Source organism: Candidozyma pseudohaemuli (assembly GCF_003013735.1).
Source record: "Candidozyma pseudohaemuli strain B12108 chromosome Unknown scaffold00007, whole genome shotgun sequence".
Taxonomy (NCBI): domain Eukaryota; kingdom Fungi; phylum Ascomycota; class Pichiomycetes; order Serinales; family Metschnikowiaceae; genus Candidozyma; species Candidozyma pseudohaemuli.
The window spans coordinates 273,886-293,693 of record NW_020194441.1 but is presented as its reverse complement, the minus strand read 5'-3'; the positions used below and the strand labels follow the sequence as shown (position 1 = coordinate 293,693).

The following is a 19,808-nucleotide window of genomic DNA, read 5'->3' as shown; positions in this document are numbered from 1 at the left end:
CCGCCTCACAATACCAAAAACGTTCTTTCTTTTTCTTTTCCGTTCCGTAACCAAATCCTGCTGTTTTGGGCCTCCAGCGATGCACCCCTGCAAATTTGCTACATGGTCATCGCCCGAAGAGTCCCTCTTTTTGTGTACTTTCGGAATACCATGCGATGAGCAGAGGAGGGGAAGAATACAGTATGGGTGCAAAACAGCATGATCTAAAAACGAGCACGAGCATGAGCATGAAAAAAGGGCAAACTTAGCCTGCTTTTTTGGCTGCAAATCATGCACAGCAGGCCCGCCTATCGTGGCAGCATGCCTCATTTTCACATTCACCAACGGACTTTCCACGACGCCTCCGAAGTGAAGGTGGTTCTGCGGACTTGGATTTAGGAGATTGTAGTGTTGGTAAGTGACGTGCGCATACATTTCATTTGAGCCAGAAGGAGAGGAGACTGAAGGAGAGAACAAGCGGTTTGTTGAATTTTTTCAAATTGTAGGAAATGTAGACTTGTCAATTCCCCGTGGACTCCTCGCCAATTGCGCTGCTGTGTTGTGGCTGCAGTTGACCCAAAAATGGCTGCAAACCCATCACAGCATGAGGTGCACCCATTGCATCACAAGCGACATCAACACCCCTAACCACCAACAACCCACAAATTCTACCAATTGCTAAATCCTCAAAATCCACAACCATAAACTCAAAATCTCTCCTCGATTGTTTCTTCTCCTCAACCCACCGTCTGGGCCGCCCCTCCAGCACTGCACGCTGCTGTCAAGCTCATCCCGTACTCCACCCCAAACTGCCGTAATTTTTCAAAAAATTCCAAAACTTCCCAAACCTCCAATCCCCAGTCACACGCCAAAATTCACAAACTCGCCCAATCACACTCCCTCCATAACCCTGAACGAACCCTTCCGGACATAGCACAAGGCATGTGCGGTATCAGTCGATTCCCTGCACGGCCCTTTTCACAGGCTCGCGAATGTGGGGACCCTTATATAAGGCGGCGTTTCCATGGTCCATAGCTCCACACAAAATGGGCCTCTTCCCTGACTCCGTAACGGAGCAGCACATGGATGTTTTCATGGCCATTGCGGACGGCTTCCTCCGCGAGGTCGATCCGGCCACCATCAGAGAATACGTCGACAGGGATTTCCCCAAGGACAAGATTGATGAATATACTGCCAGTGTTGGACGTCCAAGTACCATTCCTGGTTTCCGAGAGTTCATCAAGGAGCTGATTGAAAACAACACTGGCGAGAGCATCAGACTCTTTGGCCTCACCATGCAAGCCTTGGACTCGAGAATCTTTGCCCCTGCCCTTACTGGTTCCACCACGTTGGTGAGAGACATGACTGACGAGCAGAAGGAGAAGATGCTTCGCTCCTGGAGAGACTCCCCTATCCAGGCCAAGCAGCGTGTGTTCCGTCTTATGTTTAACTTGACCGTGTCCACTTTCCAGCGTGTCGCTCCTGCTATCCACAAGCAGGCCATGGGTATCCCCGACACCGACCTCAGAGAGGTCTTGTACGAGGGCCACAAGCCGGACGAGTTCACCTACACCATGATGCAGCCCCCTGCCTCGGACAATGTCGAGCTCTACTTGCCCAACATTGACGCTGTGATTATCGGTTCCGGTTCCGGCGCCGGTGTCACTGCTCACACCTTGGCCCAGGCTGGCATGAAGGTGCTTGTGATTGAAAAGGGTAAGTACTTCCAGCGCCTGGAGTTGAACTTTGACGACAAGACCGGCTGGCAGGAGCTCTACGAGGGCCGTGGCCAGATCCCCTCCAAGAACTCGCAGACCATGATCTTGGCTGGTGCCACCTTTGGTGGTGGTTCCACCGTCAACTGGTCGGCCTGTCTCAAGACGCCTTTCAAGGTCAGAAAGGAGTGGTACGACGACTTTGGTGTGGACTGGTTCGCCACCGAGGCCTACGACAACGACATGGAGTACGTGCTCAAGCAGATGGGTGCTTCCACCGAGCACATCACCCACTCTTTCTCCAACCAGACCCTTATCGACGGTTGCGAGAAGCTCGGATACGCTGCCAAGGCCGTGCCACAGAACAACGGTGGTCACACCAACCACTCGTGTGGTATGTGCCACTTGGGATGCAAGTGGGGTGTCAAGCAGGGCTCCATGGTTAACTGGTTGCGTTCTGCCAGTGAAAACGGCGCCCAGTTCATGGACCAGGTGATGGTGAACCGCTTGGTGCGTAACAAGAAGAACATCACCACCCACATTGAGTGCACTGACGTGAGAACAGGAAACAACTTCACCATCAAGGGTCCTCGCCGCTTCATTGTGGCTGCTGGCTCCTTGCACTCCCCAGTGCTTCTTCAGAGATCTGGCTTCCGCAACAAGCACATTGGTAAGAACCTTAAGTTGCACCCAATCTCAGCCTTGACCGGTATCTTCGATGAGCACACAGACCCTCACTACAACTCTATCATGACCAGTGTGTGTACCGCAGTTGACGATCTCGATGGCAAGTCTCACGGTGCCAAGATTGAAACGCTCTTGCACACGCCATTGCTTGAGAGTATATTCACCCCATGGGAGTCTTCCAACCAGATGCGCCAGGACATCTTGAAATACCAAGGTGCTGCCTGTTTCATCTTGTTGACCAGAGACACCTCCCTGGGAACTGTCACCTACGACAAGGAGAGACCAGACAAGTTGGTCATTGAGTACGACGTGAACAAGTACGACCGTAATGCCATTTTGCAGGCCTTGCTTGTCACTGCCGATGTCATCTACATTCAGGGCGGAAAGGAAATTATTCACCCCTCTTGGCAGGTGGAGCGCTTCGTCTCTCACAAGTCAAAGGAGCTGCGCTCTATTCACGATGCTGACTACCAGGCATGGCGTAAGAAGGTTGCCGAGACACCTTTGTCGGCGTACGGAACCGCCTACGGCTCGGCCCATCAAATGTCGACTTGCCGTATGAGTGGAAAGGGCCCCAGATATGGTGCATGTGACGCTCGTGGGCGTACATTCGAGAGTGACAACGTCTACATCACCGATGCCAGTGTCTTGCCCACTGCCTCTGGCGCCAACCCTATGATCTCCACCATGGCATGTGCCAGACACATTGCACAGGGCATTGCCGACGAGTGCAAGCCATCTGCCAAATTGTAGTTTATATGTATGATGAATGCTAGGACAATCAAAAGAATCCGTTCAGACCACTTCTTCGTAGACCACGCTCTCGCACGAGAGGTAGTAACAAAGCTTCTTGACATCTGTTTCCTCGGGGTTTCTGAATCCAGCGAATCCCAAGGGTCCTTGATCACATTCACTGCAAATCAAGAGACGTTCGACTTTTTCGAGATCGCCGACCTTCAGGCTCGACTCTAATTGCTGAGTTGGCTTGGAGACACCGATATTATCAAAATCCCACACGTCGTCGAGTTCAAAGAAGTTCTTCGAATCGCTGGCCATCGGTGGAGCATTGCCTATTTCTTTTCTTCTCAGCGCTAGCGTGTCGTTCAAAAGGATGATTCTAGTTCTGCATTTTCCAAATGGACAACGAATGACGCTTCTGGGGAACTGTTTGTTCAGGATTTCCGAGAAACCAATGAGTGACATGAAAGAAGAGTGAGTGGTAAGTGAGCAGTTGATCTCCGCATTTGATGGTCCATGCAAGATTAGACTGAGATGCATCCACCAGTTATGGGAGCCAATATCAATTTGCTTGAATATTAAAGTGTTCAAAATATTCTGTAATACCTATCTTGTCGAAAATAAGTAATCAATAAATGAGAATGAGAGAGGTATCACAAACCACACTTGGGGATTGGCATTTGCAACCACCTACAAATTCACCTCACGGGCGCTTCCATTACATATACGCTGCCACGGTCATATCTATATCATGCATTCTACAACTTGGAGGTCTTGGCAATGATCTCCATGGCCAATGCAGAGAGCGGCACATACAAGCTCAGGTAGCCTGAAGCAATGGCAGAACTAGCAGTACCTTTAGCAACTCTCATGGCCACACCCTGGGAAATCACACAGAGCCTCAAGATGCCGAAAATGACACCAACGGTCCACAAGTCCACTGGGTTGTTTTGTGGCACATCGTCGTTCCAGGGGTACCCAAGCTTTTCCTGGTAGAGGCGCAACTTGTCCAAGACAGCTTCTTTGGAGCCAGCCACCTGTCTACCGATGTTGACCTTCTCGGGACGGAAGAAGGCATTGTTCAATTCGTTCGTCATTTCGAATGGCTGGAGCAAATTGGCCAAGTCGAAGAGGGGATGACCAAAAGTGCAGAGCTCCCAGTCCAACACTGCAATGATCTTTGGTTCAGTAGGGTGGAAGAGGAAGTTGTCGATTTTGCAATCGCCGTGGATCAAGGTCAATTTTGAAGGGTCTCTTGGCGCATTCTCCGCCGTGTACCTGATCAATTCCTTGAAATCGGGAATTGGGTCCACTGTCTGTGCCTGCAAGTGCTCCACACCTCCAAGAGTCTTGATCTGTCTCTGGAAGTAGCTAGGTCCACCTTTGTTTTTAGCGAGCTTCTCCGGCTGGAATTGTGGGAAGTGGTTGGCTGGAAGGTACTTGACAAGCTCGTTGCCGTCAAGAGAGTGGATGGCGGAGATAGTCACCATGAGGGCCTCCCAGTAGCTCTGTTTCTGAGAATCTGGGATCCCTGGCAAGTCTGGTCTTTTGATAGGACGTCCGTTGATGAACTCCATGACGTAGAATACAGCATCAGTCACGGATTCGTCCTCACAGAGGATATGGACCTTTGGAACTGGCACCTTTCTTATCTCAGGTACCGACCGGTTGCATTTGGCGATACCGTCCAAAATGTAGAACTCACGCTCGATAGCATGAGCTGATCTGGAAACGAGTTTCTTGTTTGGGGATGGCTTTCTTCTTAAAACGTAATGCTTTCCAGCACCGTCGGTGATCAAGTAGGTAGGGTTGGATTGACCGAACCTGAATTGCTCGATCTTGAAGGGAGCCTGGAATTCGGGGACTTCGGTGCCTTTTATAGCTGAAGCAGGGAGGTTTGTCAAATACGCCTCAATGGCTTTTGTATCTATGGGGTTTCTGATTTTTGTCACGTCAAACATTGGTGAAAAAGTGTGTGAATCGGTTGGTATTTGTATGAGTGCACTGCATCTTTGTTCCCCACATTTCCTCGGATATACCGATCGGTATATCCACCGTTGAAAAACTACAACTGCCACTAAAATTTAAATTACATGAAATATATGCTTCGTTAAATGAGTACCTAGCTAGCTGGAGCTGGATACTTTTGCTATCAAAATAGCGGTAAGTGGCGTGCTTGAATGGCCCAAGTGCGCTGATAATCAGGTCTGGTAACCTGAAGGGGCTGCCTTCATCTCGAACAATCGAAACCTTGGTATTATAGTACAGTTTGCGGATCCAAGGGCTTTCGATTCCTCGGCATCTTCGTGGGATTTGCTCTGAATGTGGCTGTAGTGACGGTGCAGCGGAAAGTTCATTTTTCCGTGTGGAAGCTTGCCTGTCGTATTCCCTCTTCAGATTGACATTCTGGACCCCACAGCACCATCACTTCACGTTCAAGGAATAGTAGTTGTAAATGCCTCTTTGACTGAACTCCACAGGCCATACCAGCTCGTGCAACTCGCCCTTGACGTACTTCTTCTTCTTGGTGTTGTTGAGGTTGTAATAACCAATGGAGCAGTTGACCTTTCTGGATGCGTATTTGAGAAACGATGGCTTGGTCAGCTTAGTCTCGATCTTTGCACCCGTCTCCAAATCGTAGTACACCAAGTTCGATGCAAAGTTCTGGTTCAGCTTGTTGCCTGAGATGATCGAGTCGTACAGCGGATCAGACGAATCGATTTTGTAAATCCATGCACGGCGACCTTCGTTATCGTAGAACTTCCATACTTGAGGTAGCTGTGGGTCGCCAAGCACTCTGAAGTCAGTCTGGACAGCATCGACCCTGACGTAGTTACCTCCAGTGACATCGTAGAGGGTCTTGTAGTCGAATTCAATGGCCTCAAGGTTGGTGCTGTAGCAAGTCTTGAGCAAGTTGGTGAGCTTCCAACGATCCAAGGACTTGATTGAAGTGAGATCAAGGAACTTGATCTGGTCGTTCTCATGCATGAAGTTCTCCAAGTCTGAAATATCAACAGTGGAATGGGAGATCGTGAGACTCTCCAAAGCCTCGAATTTCGATCTGATAAGCTTTAGGATCCTTGAATTAACTGGAAGACCACCCAAGTTGAGGTACTTCAAGTTAGATGCCAGGAGATGGCTGAGGACGTAGTGGAGATAGACATCTGAGAGCGGCGACACCACGTTGGAGTCAATTTGGAGGTTGAGCCACTCGAGGGAGTCCAGGGCCACGGCAGGGTGTTTTTCCAAGAATATGATCAAATCCTTGGTTGTGAGCTTGGAACACCGAGCTAGGGAAAGATGCGTAAGTCGACAAGAATGCGGGAGATGCGAGAGTAAAATGCTAGAAGTGATGGAGGTGTGATTGAGATCAAGGCGGCGTAAATGAGTGAAGTGTGGTAGGAGTTTCTCAAACACAGATGGGGCCAAGTTAGAGCAGTCGTGGAAGGATATTTTGAAGAGGTTGCTCAAGGAGCCCTTCTTCAAGGAGATGGTCAGAGCGCTGTCAGACATTGCGTCAGAATCTGCCATATCTGAGCCGGTGATTTCAAGCTCGTTGAATGCCATGGCGAGTGCTCTCAGGGACGCTCCACAGAAGTCCAAGGCCTGGATCTTAGGGAGGTTATTGAAGAGCATCAGCAACACCGTCACGTCCATGTCGTCTTGGATGTTCTCAGATGCCATGAATTCGATCAAATTGGGGCACATACGAAGTGCCAATTCGATAGTTTGGGAGGTGACCATCTGGATCTCCTGGTTCATTCTGCCTGTTCTGCCGAGACCAATCGAGGTGAAGGTCTGGAAATCCAAGAACTCCACGTAGATGCCGAGGTCGGGTTGATTCAAGATGTTATGGAGGAACTTGTCGAACGAGTGTGGCCGAGTGAAGATGGCGTACTTGTATAAGAAACGCATGGCCAACTGGTTGAAGGTTTTCAGGAGCACGGGGATGGTTTTCAGGAACTTCTCGAGATTTGCAGGGATGGACGACGTTGTCTCGTCGTAGTAGACAATCTCCACAATCTGGTACAAGATCTCCATGGGGAGAGAGAGCAAAGGCGAGAACAGCTCTGACTCTGTTTCCTCGTGAACCTGAGGATCCACCAAGGTGAAGTCCTTGGTCACCAGCGACGCCAGCATCAGCAGCATGGTCGTCTCCTTCAGCAAAACCGAGTCTGTGGTGACCACAGGCAGCAAAAAGAGCCCGCCTGTTCCACCATGGTCTTGCATTCTGCTGTGTAGTTGTTCCTCTCCAGCGTAAGGAAGCACATCAAAGGTGCTGCCTCGCCGCAGGCTTTGTTCTTCTTGAAATTCGTAATCCACATGTTCGTCTGGGGCCTTGGCCACTTTCAGCTGTGTCTGGCCCATGTAGAACAGAACTAGCGATGTTGACGATGAGGATATCATCTGGATCTAGAGGTGCGGGTGTTCTGTCTGGCGGCTAAAATTGTGTTGGTGTTTCGGAGCGATACGTGGGAAAGAAACCAGTCTTGATTTGGGATCAAGGGGTGATGTAGATGGGGGATAGTCGGAAGGAAGCTTTTTGAATGACTGGCAGTTGTTTGCAGTAGTACACAGGGTGCACTTTGGCTGCGAATGCCGTGGTGGAGAAGAGCGTTCTCAAAGGGGAAAACAGCACCTCCGGGCGGCGAACAAATGTGTGTTTTTAAAAAAAGTGATCTTTTGACGGGCAGGATCGGGAAAAACTTGTGGTATTTATACTTCGAAGCTCCTGCGGAGATTTATATGTGTTTTTCGCTGCTCGGTAAGGTTCGGAGTAGATCTACCACCGCCAAAGAGGCTTACACGGAAGGATGTAATGATGTACGGCCAGCGGGATGAAAAGTTGCCTACGTAGTTTTCAAGGTAATGTGAAAAGGTTGGAATTTGGTGAAACCTGACTGGTTATGTTTTTTCGATGAGAGGTGAAAAATCGGCGAATTGGCTGCGAAACGGCGTTTTGGCGTCTGGGGAATGTATAGCAAAATACGGGGTAACAGGCTTAATAAAATATAGCCAGCTATAGTGTGTTTTTCATATTTTGTTAAAATCTGAAAATCTGCATTTTGTGGTTCTGGCCCCTGAGGAGCTGATCCCCTCCCAATAGGGGCCCCTCGTGTTTGGAGCCACTCATGTGGAGGCCACAAAACCACGAGACACGTAGATGCGTTTTGGGTTGAACGTTTGATGGAATTTTCTGGAAATTGGAGCTACTACTTGAAGTGAGCTACCAGGTCAATTTTCGAATGGTTTTTCATGGCCTCCTCTCAGAACTGGGCTTATCTATTTCATCGGCTCGGACTTGCATTTCCGTTCCGACCGCCCTACCCGAATTGGGTTTGACTTTTCTACAACAACTATTGTACCTCGAAGAACGAAGTAAAGCTTATAGAACGGTACTTAGGCTGATTGGCTAAGATATGAGACACACCGGGGTTCTTCGTGCGACTCCGAGTCAAGAAGCCTGTCAAGAGAGGTGGTTGATTTGTGGAGAGGCAGTAACGAGAAGGAAGATAGTCTATTAAAAGTATAATGTTAAATGGTGTTTTGAAATACACTCTTTGCTTTCTGCTGGTCCCCTTTAAGTTCCACCATGGGTGCAAAACTAGAGTGTAGAAAAGTGACTTAACTAGGCTAAACTGAAGAGTTCCAAGCGGCCCTACTTATTGAAATTTAGCTGGATTCATATGAATATGGACCCAAGTAGTACCCTTATTCACCAATTTGAGCACTTAGAGGTTGGCCTACACTGGTCTTGTTATGAGGTTCCAGGATTAGAATTATGAGTGTATAGGTTTGGGAGACTAGGAAAGCGGATAAGCTTGACAATCCCTCTTTGCTTCTATCGTCACTGATATTCGCTATCACTCAAGGACCCCAGTCATTTCATGTGTTGAAAAATTGGTCCAAGCTCGTGAGGCATGGAAATACGCTCAACCCTAGCGAAGTGCTTATTCGTCGTTCTTTCCTCTACTGTTCAACTTCCATTCTATAATATTGATTCTTTCGACTTTCCAATAGAGAAGATGTATGATGCCTCGTCATGCCCTTCAAATTGGCGTGATCTGGGTCCCCTTCCTCAGTGCCCTACCTTCCTCTTTTGGCTGCACATCAAGAGAAGCTACCCACTTGACTGACCCCACTTACATAATTCACCTACTCAACTTTCCCTCCCAGAACAAAAAGTCTAAATGAATGATCAAAAACTACAAAATATTCAATAAACATGGGCAATTGGCTGTAGAACAGTGAGAAGCACAGCCTGCTTCAAGCTTCAATTAGGCATCCGGAAAGGTATAAAGAGACGTCCATTTCACCACCATTTCTCTTCCCTACCCAACACTTCAATAACATGTCTGCCGCTAACATTTGCAACACAAGCTTCACAAAGATTTCCTTTTGTGAGCCTCCCACCCTCTACTCCAGAGTATGGGAGAACCTCACCAACAAGATTGACAAGCCTTCGCTTGTCCACAACGAAACTATTCAACAATGCTCCCGCAATCTTCATTTGCTTAAGGACTTGCATGTCTTAAAGACAAAGTCCGTTTTGCCTGGCCACTTCCATGGTTTCAGGCCCTCAGTCATTGCTAAGACCCCAATTAGCTACTTGACTGGAGAACTCTCCTACATTAGGAGACCAAACAAGGCCGCTGAGACCTTTTTGCCGGGCGATTTTGCCGAATTCTACGAAATTTGGACCCAGCCCATCAACACTGAAGTTTTTCTTCCCGGAGACTTCGCTGGATTTATCGATATCTGGGCTCAGGAAGAGAAGCATGTTCAGGCGAGCCTTATCACAAACACAAAGACGCCTATTTTTGAGGAATTCTCAGATATTTGTGAGGATTCCGATATTTCTATTCCCTACATGGCTGGTGACTTTGCTGGATTTTTCGACGGTTGCTTTGAAAAGCAGACCAAGACGTACTGGCCCGCCGACTTCTTCAACTACGAAAAGGTTAAGACCAAGCGCCACTCCTACTTGCCTGGCAGTTTTTACTTTTTTGGCCAAGTCTTCAAGAATGATGATGCCCCAGCGTTTCTCCCCGGCGACTTGGAAGATTTCTTTGATATTTGGACTACTGAGTCTTTCAGCATTGATGTTCCCCAAATCGTCAATGCTCTTGCACCTTCCGACTTCCCCTGCTTCTTCCACACCTGGGTCTCTTCCCCAAAGACCAGGCCAGTCTACTTCCCCTGTGACTTCTACTTTTGGAAGAACGCAACAGCAGAAGAGCAGCCAGAAATCTTTTTCCCCAAGGATTTCTACTTCTGGCAGAATGCCCTAGTTGAGCCTTCTCCTGCCTTTATGCCATGCGAATTTACTGGATTCCTCGGAGTCTGGTTATCTTCAGGCTACAAGGAAGCTCCAGCAAAAGAGGAAGTTCCAAAAAAGGCAGCTCCAAAGAAGGCTTCAAAGAAGGCTCGCAAGAAGGCTCCAAAGAAGTCGACAGCCAAAGTCCACACTATTCGCCGTTCGTACTGGCCACGCAGAAGTGTAGAATCCTTGACTTTCAAGTTGGTTCTCCCTGGTGACGAGTCGAGTGATGAGGATCTGAGTGTTTTTGATGTTCCTCGATTCTATGAGTCGGACCCCAGTGATGCCGAGCTTGAGGCGTACCTCGATAAGGTGGACTGAGCTGGCTGCGTTGCTTCAAACGCTATAAATAAATAAAAGTAAGAAAAAAATGAATAAAAGTAAAAAAAAAGGCGCTTTTGTAGGGTTTAGCTAGAGAGGAGGTAACAGCCCAATCGGTGAGAACTGTCTCAATTTGCAACCATTGTGCAATCGAAGTGGCCAGAAATGCAGGGTCCAATACCCAGCTCCCATATTCTGGTAATTCAATGTTACATAATTCAAAAGAGATTTTGACCCCTATCCAAGAATAATTAAGCATTTTCAAGCAATTAAGGGAAGGTTTGTTGCCCTTTGTCTTGCAGCTAGGAGACCTCATTGCTTAACCACCCTACCGCACTAGCGGATCCTGGCCTATGTAGCACCGTTACATCTTCACCAATAAGCCGTGATAGCCCCAAAACTTCGCCTCAAGCATAAAGACCAAAATCTCTTGCTCCTAATTGGCCTTTTCACTCTACCCTTACCCACATACCCTCTGGAACCTTAATTCTCATCTCCCGGGCTGTGCATCATCTGAGACACCAATACAGACCTCCCCGACCTCCCCTCAACTGGCCTCTCCAAAACCATCCCCCTTTTCAACCCAACTTAATCAACAACATCCCATCATTCTTAAAACCCTCACCCCATTCCCCTATTCCACACAGCCTGACTCTGACTCATTTGCACCCAGGCCTGCACGAGGTTCCGCTCAACCGCCTGAACCGGGCCGACCCCATATTTGAAAAATCAACCACTGATACCACTCCACCTTCTCACCATGGACCCTTACGGCTCAGACAGCGAGTCTGTTTCGGAATTCGAGAGACTCGAATCCACGTTACCTCAGCCCCTCCGTCGTTCTGCTTCCTCTCTTTTGGAAAAACTCACCAATGGCTCCCAGACCCACTTGCTGAACCTCCATCTTGATTCACCTACACCCAGAGTTCCCCACCACCAGGCTCCGCTGAACTCGCTCGGAGGCCAGCAAAGAGCTCACCACCAGCACTTGCTTCTGAAACTCTCCATGTCTGAAAATGGCAGGGAGAGTTCGCCTATTCCGCTTCCTCGTCCTGACTTCAATGAGGAGATCCACAAACCAGCCATGAACACGAAACAGTCCTCCACGGGTGTTTTGTGGGTTACCGAAAGAGCCAATGAATACGGCTTCCAGGGCAATGGTGACGACTCGTGGGCTAATTTGGGCCAGGGTGCTCCAGAACACGGTGATACCATTCCAGGCTCCTTCAAGAGACCCAAGCTGATAGAGGTGCCTGATATCAGCAGAGAGTATGCCCCTACTGCCGGTATCAAGGAGCTCCGTGAGTCGGTGGCCAACTTGTACAATTCGCTTTATCGTGAAGGTAAGGAGTCCAAGTACACATACAAGAACGTGTGTATTGTGCCTGGAGGAAGAGCCGGGTTGATCCGTATTGCCTCGATCATCAGCGATTGCTATCTTTCCTTCTTTCTTCCCGACTATACCGCCTACGCCGAGATGCTTTCGCTTTTCAAGAATTTCTCGCCCATTCCCGTTCCTTTGGACGAGGTGGACAACTACGAGATGCACTTGAACCACATTGATCTCGAGTTGAAGAGAGGTGTTTCTGCTTTCCTCACCTCCAACCCCAGAAATCCCACCGGTAAGTGTATGACGCCCGACCAGTTGAAGCGTCTCCACAAGATCTGCAGAGAAAAGTGTCTTTTGATCATGGACGAGTTCTACTCCCACTATTACTATGACGACGACTGCCTGGGTTCCTCGATATCCTCGGCTCAGTTCGTCAAGGACGTGAACAAGGACCCTGTGTTGATCTTGAACGGTCTCACCAAGGCCTTCCGGTTGCCCGGCTGGCGTATCTGCTGGATCTTGGGTCCTGAGGAGTACATCAACTCCTTGAGCTCAGCAGGTTCCTACCTTGACGGTGGTTCCAACGCTCCCTTCCAGTATGCTGCCATTGACTTCTTGAAACCTTTGGCGGTCAAGGCCGAGATGAAGGCGCTTCAATTGCACTTCAAGATGAAGAGAGACTATATCATTGGCCGCTTGAGCAAGATGGGTTTCCCCTTCACCCAAAAGAACATCCCCAACTCCACGTTCTACTTGTGGCTCAATCTCTCCCATTTACCCGGCAAGCTCAGTAACTGCCTTGGCTTCTTCCACGAGTGTCTCCACGAAAAAGTCATTGTGGTCCCAGGCTTCTTCTTCTTGATCAACCCGCAGAACTTGTCCCGTCTCGAGGATGTTATCTGGTATAACTACGTGAGAATCAGTTACGGGCCTGAATTGCCGCAATTGGTGAAAGGCATGGACGGCATCGAACGCATTCTTCGCAGGTTCAATGCCTTGCCTGCCGATTATAAGTCGTAGAGCAGATTTATAGAAATGATGCGAAATCTCACTCCCGCATTTTGTAGGAACTACTCACTTTATCCTCTCACAGAAGAGCAATTGCTAATAAATGGACACAGTGGAAACAACCACGACCCTTGCCTTTGAGGCGCTTCCGCCTGCAAAGGACTCGGTGTCTTCCATCACTTTTCTTACCGCCTCCTTGTGGTACTGGCTGTGGGTGTTCTTCAAGATCATGAACTATGTAGTGGTGATTATCCCCACGATCTTCTTGAACATGCTCCAGATGAACTTCCAGATTACCTTGTCGCTTCTGTCGATCTTGACCTGCTTGGTCATCACGGTGTCACTTTGCTACTTTATTGTAAGGCACAAGTACCTCACGCGTTACTCCAAGGATACGCTTCCACCCAAGCAGGATAACTTAGGCCACGCCAGCCGTAGCATTGATTATGTCACGGGCTCCCGGAAACGCAGGGGCAACGACAGATCCAAAACTTACTTGGACGAGTTCTTGAGCGCCATCAAGGTGTTTGGTTATCTTGAGAGACCCGTGTTCCACGAATTGACCAAGAACATGACCACCCAGCGGCTTGAGGCTGATGAAATCTTGTACTTGGACGAGAAACTCGGCTTCTCCATTGTGGTGGAGGGAACCGTCCAGGTCTACACCAAATTGCATGAAAAACACGGCACTCACTTTGAGTTTGACGAAGACACGGACAAGGCCGAAAAGGACGATATCTTGATCATCAAGGGCCAGCACTACCAATTGCTTAACGAGGTCAAGAGTGGCGCTGCCCTCTCCTCGTTGCTTAGCACGTTGGACCTCTTCCACACCAGGAACACCGCCATGTCCTCGCCTGCCCTTCCTCCTTCATCGAATAGAACCAACCCTTTGGCCCGACCAAAGCCTGTTCTTCACAGTCGTCTCAACTCTAGACAACTGAGCACCTCTACACCCATTGAACCTCTTTCGTTGAGCCCTGTCCACGGTTCCAGTCCTGCTCCGCAAGGAAAGGCCGACGAGCAACGCAATTACTTCAATTCTCCTCGCATCAACACAACTGGCAGTTTGCACGGCCAACCTGAATCGGCGGCAGGCACGCCAATGGAGCATGGAAGCTTTCCAATCTACGACCACAGCTTCTCCGATTTACCCGAGGTGGTTGCTAGACCCAAGCCATCGGCTGCAAAGAGTGAATTTCCTTCCTCTGCCACTATCGCCATCATTCCTGGTCTGGCCTTCCAAAGAGTCCAGACAAGGTACCCCAAGGCAACTTCCCACATTGTCACCATGGTGCTTACTCGGTTGTACAAGGTCACAATGAACACTGTGCATACTTACCTTGGCTTGATCCGTGAAGTGTTTGACTCAGAGATTGCCTTGAACTCCATTCATGAGGAGTGCAAGTTACCTAGCTACTTGTACGACGGTGTCATTGAGAGTTATCATCAACAAAGAGCCGAGGAAGCCGAAAGTGGAAACATGCCTATTTTTTCGAAGTCGAAGAGACGTCAACGAAAGCTTCATCGCGAGAACTCGTCAAGATATGTTGTTCTTGCCAGTCGGTCGAAGCCATCGCACCCTGGTGACTTGCTTTCGTCCGTGCCTCTTTCTCGTACGTCTGACTACTCCAAACTGCACGCGTCATCATTGTCCGATGAAGTTAACAACTTGACTAGCTGGGATAGTCAAAAGCAGTTGTCGAAGGAGCCTACCATGAGCAATGTCTCACCTGTCTTGAAGAAGTCCAAACTCAAACGCAGAGAAAATCTTCGTACCAGGTCCTTCTCTGACGAGAGAGAAGAAACAGAAGAAACGTCTTTGCGTATCGCTATTGTTGAAAACTTGTTTAAGCTCTTGGGTATTGACGAAAATTCGTCCCAGCTTAACATGCACGGGATCAGCAGTGGTCAGATTTCGGCCAATTCTTCTTCATTTGGGCTTTCCTCTCTCATGAGTGATCTGTCGTTACCTCTCAATATCGAGCGTAACGTCTTAGATGCTGAAAGGGGGAGAGAACCAGCATTCAATTCATCCTACTTCGGCTACAAAGCCGCTTTTCCACAAACATCCCAAAAGTTTTACAACACCATTCATCACACCAAGCCTGAAAATGTCGAAAGTCAGAGTGCTTCGCCAAATTCTAGAAGGCCATCGCAATCAAGTCTGGAGGTGAACTTTGCCACCGTTAAGAACGCCTTCAGCAAGCATATTGAGGTGAAGTACTACAAACCGGGCGAGGTGATTGTTGAGCAAAATGCCTTGAGTCCCGGTCTCTTTTACGTTATCCACGGAGGGTTGGACATTGTGCATGAGTCTCACAAGGACAATAAGGAAGATATTGTTAGTAAACGACTTTACACCGTGAGGCCAGGTGGTTTGGCTGGATATCTCAGTTCTATTGTTGGTCTCCGCTCTTTGGTCTCGATCAAGAGTTCAAAAGATGATGGCACCATCGTGGCTCACATCTCCAAGAATGATTTTACGCGTCTTATGGACAAGTTTTATTTCCTTCAATTGCCTGTGGCGGCTAAACTCAAGAGCTTGCTTCCAAGCCTCATTGTCACGATTGATTTTGCTCTCGAATGGTGTCACATCCCTGCTGGTGGAGTATTATGTTCGCAAGGTGACTTGGCCAACGGCTTTCACGTTGTGTTGAGTGGTCGCTTTAGAGTCGTCAGGAACAAAAAAATGAAGATCGAGAATGAGGAGGATGAAAGTGACTTAGGTCATCTCATTGATGATTCTAACATACCAAAGCATCAACAGGATAAGGAAGATTTTGAAATCTTAGGCGAATATGGTCATGGTGCCTCGATTGGTGAAGTTGAAGTGCTCACTGCCTCGAGACGTACCAACTCGCTTATTGCTGTGAGAGACTCTGAGACAGCCAGAATTCCGAGAACATTGTTTGAGATGTTGTCCTTACAGAATCCATCCATCATGGTGAAGGTATCGAGAATTGTCGCAAACAGAAGTCTCGAAGCTAGCAAGAGAGATAGAACTAATACTCTTATCGCTACCACCTCCAAAAGCTCAGTTGTTGAAATCAACAATGACTATAAAACAATTACCATTTTGCCTGCCACTAATGGTTTGCCTGTTCGTGAATTTGCTGATAAATTGGTTCATGCCCTCAAAGCGCTTGATCGTCATGTCATTGCGTTGGATAGAACCTCGACATTATCGCACTTGGGTAGACACGCTTTCGATGAAAGGCTTGCTCAATTGAGACTCTCTGGCTATTTTGCATACCTAGAGGAGGAATACCAAACGGTAGTGTACATTTGTGACTCGCCATTGAAATCTTCTTGGACATCTACTTGTATCTCGCAAGGTGATTGCATCTTGTTATTGGCAGATGCTGAGGACTACGATTGTGCTGCAAATGTCGGTGACTACGAGAGATTGCTCTTGAAGCTTAAAACGACTGCGAGAACCGAGTTATGTCTTTTGCATCCCGAACCTTCTGTCTTCCCAGGATCGACAAGCATATGGCTTAAGAACAGAATCTGGGTCCAAGGCCATCATCACATTCACATGGAGGTTGTGAAGCAACCTACTGAGAAACCCATCAAAAAGAAGCCAAATGTGCTTACTGATCTTGCCATTAAGCTTGGTACCAAGGCTAATCCAAACATCAAAATGAAGTTCCTGAACGTCAAATCAAGAGCCATGAACTCTCTCATCAAGCTCAACGCTCGGGTAAACAAGTCTGAAAATGTGCCTGTGTTGTACAAGAATGATTTCATGAGGTTGGCAAGAATCTTATCGAACGAGGCTGTTGGTCTTGTTCTCGGGGGTGGTGGATCCAGAGGAATCTCGCACGTTGGTGTGGTCACTGCCCTTGAGAAGCACGGTATCCCGGTTGATTTGATTGGCGGTACATCCATTGGATCCTTCGTCGGCGGATTATATGCCAAGGAGAACAATATTGTGTCGATCTATGGTATGACCAAGAAGTTCTCGAGAAGAATCGGTGCAGTCTGGAGAATGCTTTTTGATTTGACATACCCTGTGACGTCCTATATTACAGGACATGAGTTCAACAGAGGTATCTGGAAAGTTTTCGGAGTGCACGAGATTGAAGATTTCTGGATTCGTTATTTCTGTAACTCGACCAATATCACCAACTCGACTATGGAGATTCATGAAAGAGGCTACGCTTGGAGATTTATCAGAGCTTCTATGTCGTTGGCAGGTCTTCTTCCACCAATCACCTACAATGGACTGATGCTTCTCGACGGTGGCTACTTGGATAACCTTCCTGTAATGGAGATGAAGGTCAGAGGTGCCAAGCACATTGTGGCAGTAGATGTGGGTTCAGTGGATGACAGAACTCCTATGAACTACGGAGACACCTTGTCTGGGTTCTGGGTTCTTTTGAACCGTTGGAATCCATTCTCCAAGCACCCCAACGTGCCCAACATGATGGACATTCAGTTGCGGTTGGCATACGTTGCCAGTGTCAACGCTCTTGAGGCTGCCAAGAAGATGCCTGGAGTGATGTATCTCCGCCCACCTATTGACGACTATGCTACCTTGGATTTCATGAAGTTTGACGAGATCTACAATGTCGGTTTGGCGTACGCTGACGAAACCATCGGCAAATGGGCCAACGAGGGCAAGTTGCCAAAGTTCGCTGGTGTCACCAATCTCAAGCTGAAGGAAGGAAGCCACCCCAAGAGCAGGTTTAGAAGAAACTCCATCTGATCAGTACATAGTAAAATGCATGCATAACTATATGTGCGATGCGCATCGCTTGATATCAACCATGATACTACTAAGAAATGCACGCATATCTCGAGCACTAGGGCGAAGGTTCCTCAATATTTCCCATGAAGCAAAAGATGCTAGTCTATATCAAGACAATTCTCGAAAGATGGCCCTCGTTCCTAGGGTCGAGAAGAACATTTCAACCCTCCTACTGAAGCTCCAACCACAAGTCAAGAGACTCGAATTCACACCAGAACAAAGAGCTATTTGGGATGTTGTTAGGGCTGAAAATAATATAATGCTTCGAGGACGAGCCCAATCGGGCAAATCCTTGGCCATTGCCGTTTTAGCATTAAATAGAGCCCTCACTCATGCTCCAGTCAAACCAAAGAGATTCTACGATTCGTTGATCGTTGTGCCCACAGATGACCTCCTACGAAAGTACAAGTTTTACCTTGAAAGCGCCATTGCTGATCTTCCGGAATTGTGCTGTCCTTCCAGAGAAACTCAGGAATCAGAGATCGGGTATGAGACGTTTGGTGCTGAGTTCGTGGACACCGATGGTCAATCTACCTTCCTTTCTACGGGCGAATCTAAGGTACCTCAGCTTGTTGTGCTGACTCCTTCAGGCCTACGCAATCTTCTTTCCAAAAGAAAGAACTTTTTTTCATCCATCAGACTCATTGCCTTGGACGATGTGGACTTCATGTTGAGCAGCACTGGTTGTGGCAAAAGCAAGAATTTTGTCCAGCAAGGCGATAACGGGAAGCTACAATCGAAAGTGCTAGACTCTGTCAAGCAGATTCTCAAGGTACACCGTGATACCTTTACGAATAAGGTGAAACAGCGGCTCCATGATGTGGAGCTTCGATATGACTCGAATCTGAGTTTTGCTGCTTCAAAGTACGTCATCGATAGACCCATAGAAAGCGAAGAAGCATTTCCAGAAAACTTCAACGAGAAGCTAGTCTCGAAGCTCCTTGGTGTGAAAAACAAGTTGACATATCGCCCTGTGCAATTCTGCATCACGGGAGAGCTGAACTTCCCTATTACTAGCTCAATTGATGGAACCGAGAAAACAGCATCTCAACTTCGTCATCTCATCGATATTCATCTCAAGGAAGATACCTTTTTTCTGAAAGAGAGAAGACTCGTCGATATGGACGAACTCAATCTAGACAACCACAGGAACTGGACCGAACTGTTCACTGCATTGCCTCCCAACGTTTACTTTGCATCTGCCAAGAGCAAGTCGGGCTACAAGAAAGTCAAGGTCAAGCAGCTAGAGCTGAATTATTTGCAAGGCTTGTCGAGGCTATCCTTCCACATCAAGGAACTCCAAACGTATTGCCTGAACAACCATCAGAAGAAGTATCTCAGGAACCGAGTTATGGATAGGGACGCTAGTGGTTTTGAAAGTATGCTTAGGAAAGCTCTCCTGAAATTCTACACCGTCAGCAAAAGCACTCAGCCTTTCTTGATTGTCGTGCCACCTCAAGTCGACCTCAAGACCATACCTGAGGATTGTGCACCAAAGTTTCCTACAAAAGTGTATGAACCTTCTAACTCTACGGAAAGTCTTGAACATTTCTTTTCAGAGAACGATTCCCATCTTTGCATACACCCACATCACCTCATTGGTCAAAGCTTCTCAGGGGTGCAAAACATCATGGTTGTTGGTCTTGATTCACTTCTTTCTGCCACTGCATTCGAGAAGGAAGTGCAGCCTGACCATCTTTTGGGACTTCTCAATCCAAACATGGACTTGCTTTGCTTTTACCTCAAAAAGCTTATGGCTTCACGGTCAGCACTGATGGATGCCAACCTTCTTTTCATCAAAGAAGACATTGCTCGAAAATCTGATACGGATCGCCAACATAAATTGGAGCTTGACTTGGAGAAACTAGAGCAGATACTATTAACAAGCGATATTGCACAATACGCCAACATCAAGCATTTCTAACCGGTTATCCATTAACAATCTGTATATAT

General features: G+C 47.9%; 8 protein-coding genes across 8 annotated transcripts; 5 read left to right on the top strand and 3 right to left on the bottom strand.

The window, feature by feature from the left end:
- Window positions 1–1,025: 1,025 nt before the first annotated feature.
- On the top strand, window positions 1,026–3,134 carry C7M61_003111 (uncharacterized protein; the record flags this gene model as incomplete). The annotated part of the gene is made up of 1 exon (XM_024858465.1): window positions 1,026–3,134. The coding sequence occupies one exon, from the start codon at window positions 1,026–1,028 to the stop codon at window positions 3,132–3,134; it is 2,109 nt and encodes a 702-aa protein (XP_024713375.1).
- A 42-nt stretch (window positions 3,135–3,176) lies between these two features.
- Window positions 3,177–3,584, bottom strand: C7M61_003110 (guanine nucleotide exchange factor; the record flags this gene model as incomplete). Its single annotated transcript, XM_024858464.1, has 1 exon — window positions 3,177–3,584. One exon carries the CDS (start codon window positions 3,582–3,584, stop codon window positions 3,177–3,179), a length of 408 nt encoding a protein of 135 aa, XP_024713374.1.
- Window positions 3,585–3,877: 293 nt separating this feature from the next.
- On the bottom strand, window positions 3,878–5,080 carry C7M61_003109 (uncharacterized protein; the record flags this gene model as incomplete). Its single annotated transcript, XM_024858463.1, has 1 exon — window positions 3,878–5,080. The coding sequence occupies one exon, from the start codon at window positions 5,078–5,080 to the stop codon at window positions 3,878–3,880; it is 1,203 nt and encodes a 400-aa protein (XP_024713373.1).
- A 463-nt stretch (window positions 5,081–5,543) lies between these two features.
- Window positions 5,544–7,487, bottom strand: C7M61_003108 (uncharacterized protein; the record flags this gene model as incomplete). Its single annotated transcript, XM_024858462.1, has 1 exon — window positions 5,544–7,487. The coding sequence occupies one exon, from the start codon at window positions 7,485–7,487 to the stop codon at window positions 5,544–5,546; it is 1,944 nt and encodes a 647-aa protein (XP_024713372.1).
- A 1,984-nt stretch (window positions 7,488–9,471) lies between these two features.
- On the top strand, window positions 9,472–10,761 carry C7M61_003107 (uncharacterized protein; the record flags this gene model as incomplete). Its single annotated transcript, XM_024858461.1, has 1 exon — window positions 9,472–10,761. One exon carries the CDS (start codon window positions 9,472–9,474, stop codon window positions 10,759–10,761), a length of 1,290 nt encoding a protein of 429 aa, XP_024713371.1.
- Window positions 10,762–11,521: 760 nt separating this feature from the next.
- Window positions 11,522–13,111, top strand: C7M61_003106 (uncharacterized protein; the record flags this gene model as incomplete). The annotated part of the gene is made up of 1 exon (XM_024858460.1): window positions 11,522–13,111. The coding sequence occupies one exon, from the start codon at window positions 11,522–11,524 to the stop codon at window positions 13,109–13,111; it is 1,590 nt and encodes a 529-aa protein (XP_024713370.1).
- A 91-nt stretch (window positions 13,112–13,202) lies between these two features.
- Window positions 13,203–17,813, top strand: C7M61_003105 (lysophospholipase; the record flags this gene model as incomplete). The annotated part of the gene is made up of 1 exon (XM_024858459.1): window positions 13,203–17,813. One exon carries the CDS (start codon window positions 13,203–13,205, stop codon window positions 17,811–17,813), a length of 4,611 nt encoding a protein of 1,536 aa, XP_024713369.1.
- A 169-nt stretch (window positions 17,814–17,982) lies between these two features.
- Window positions 17,983–19,779, top strand: C7M61_003104 (uncharacterized protein; the record flags this gene model as incomplete). The annotated part of the gene is made up of 1 exon (XM_024858458.1): window positions 17,983–19,779. One exon carries the CDS (start codon window positions 17,983–17,985, stop codon window positions 19,777–19,779), a length of 1,797 nt encoding a protein of 598 aa, XP_024713368.1.
- Window positions 19,780–19,808: the final 29 nt, after the last annotated feature.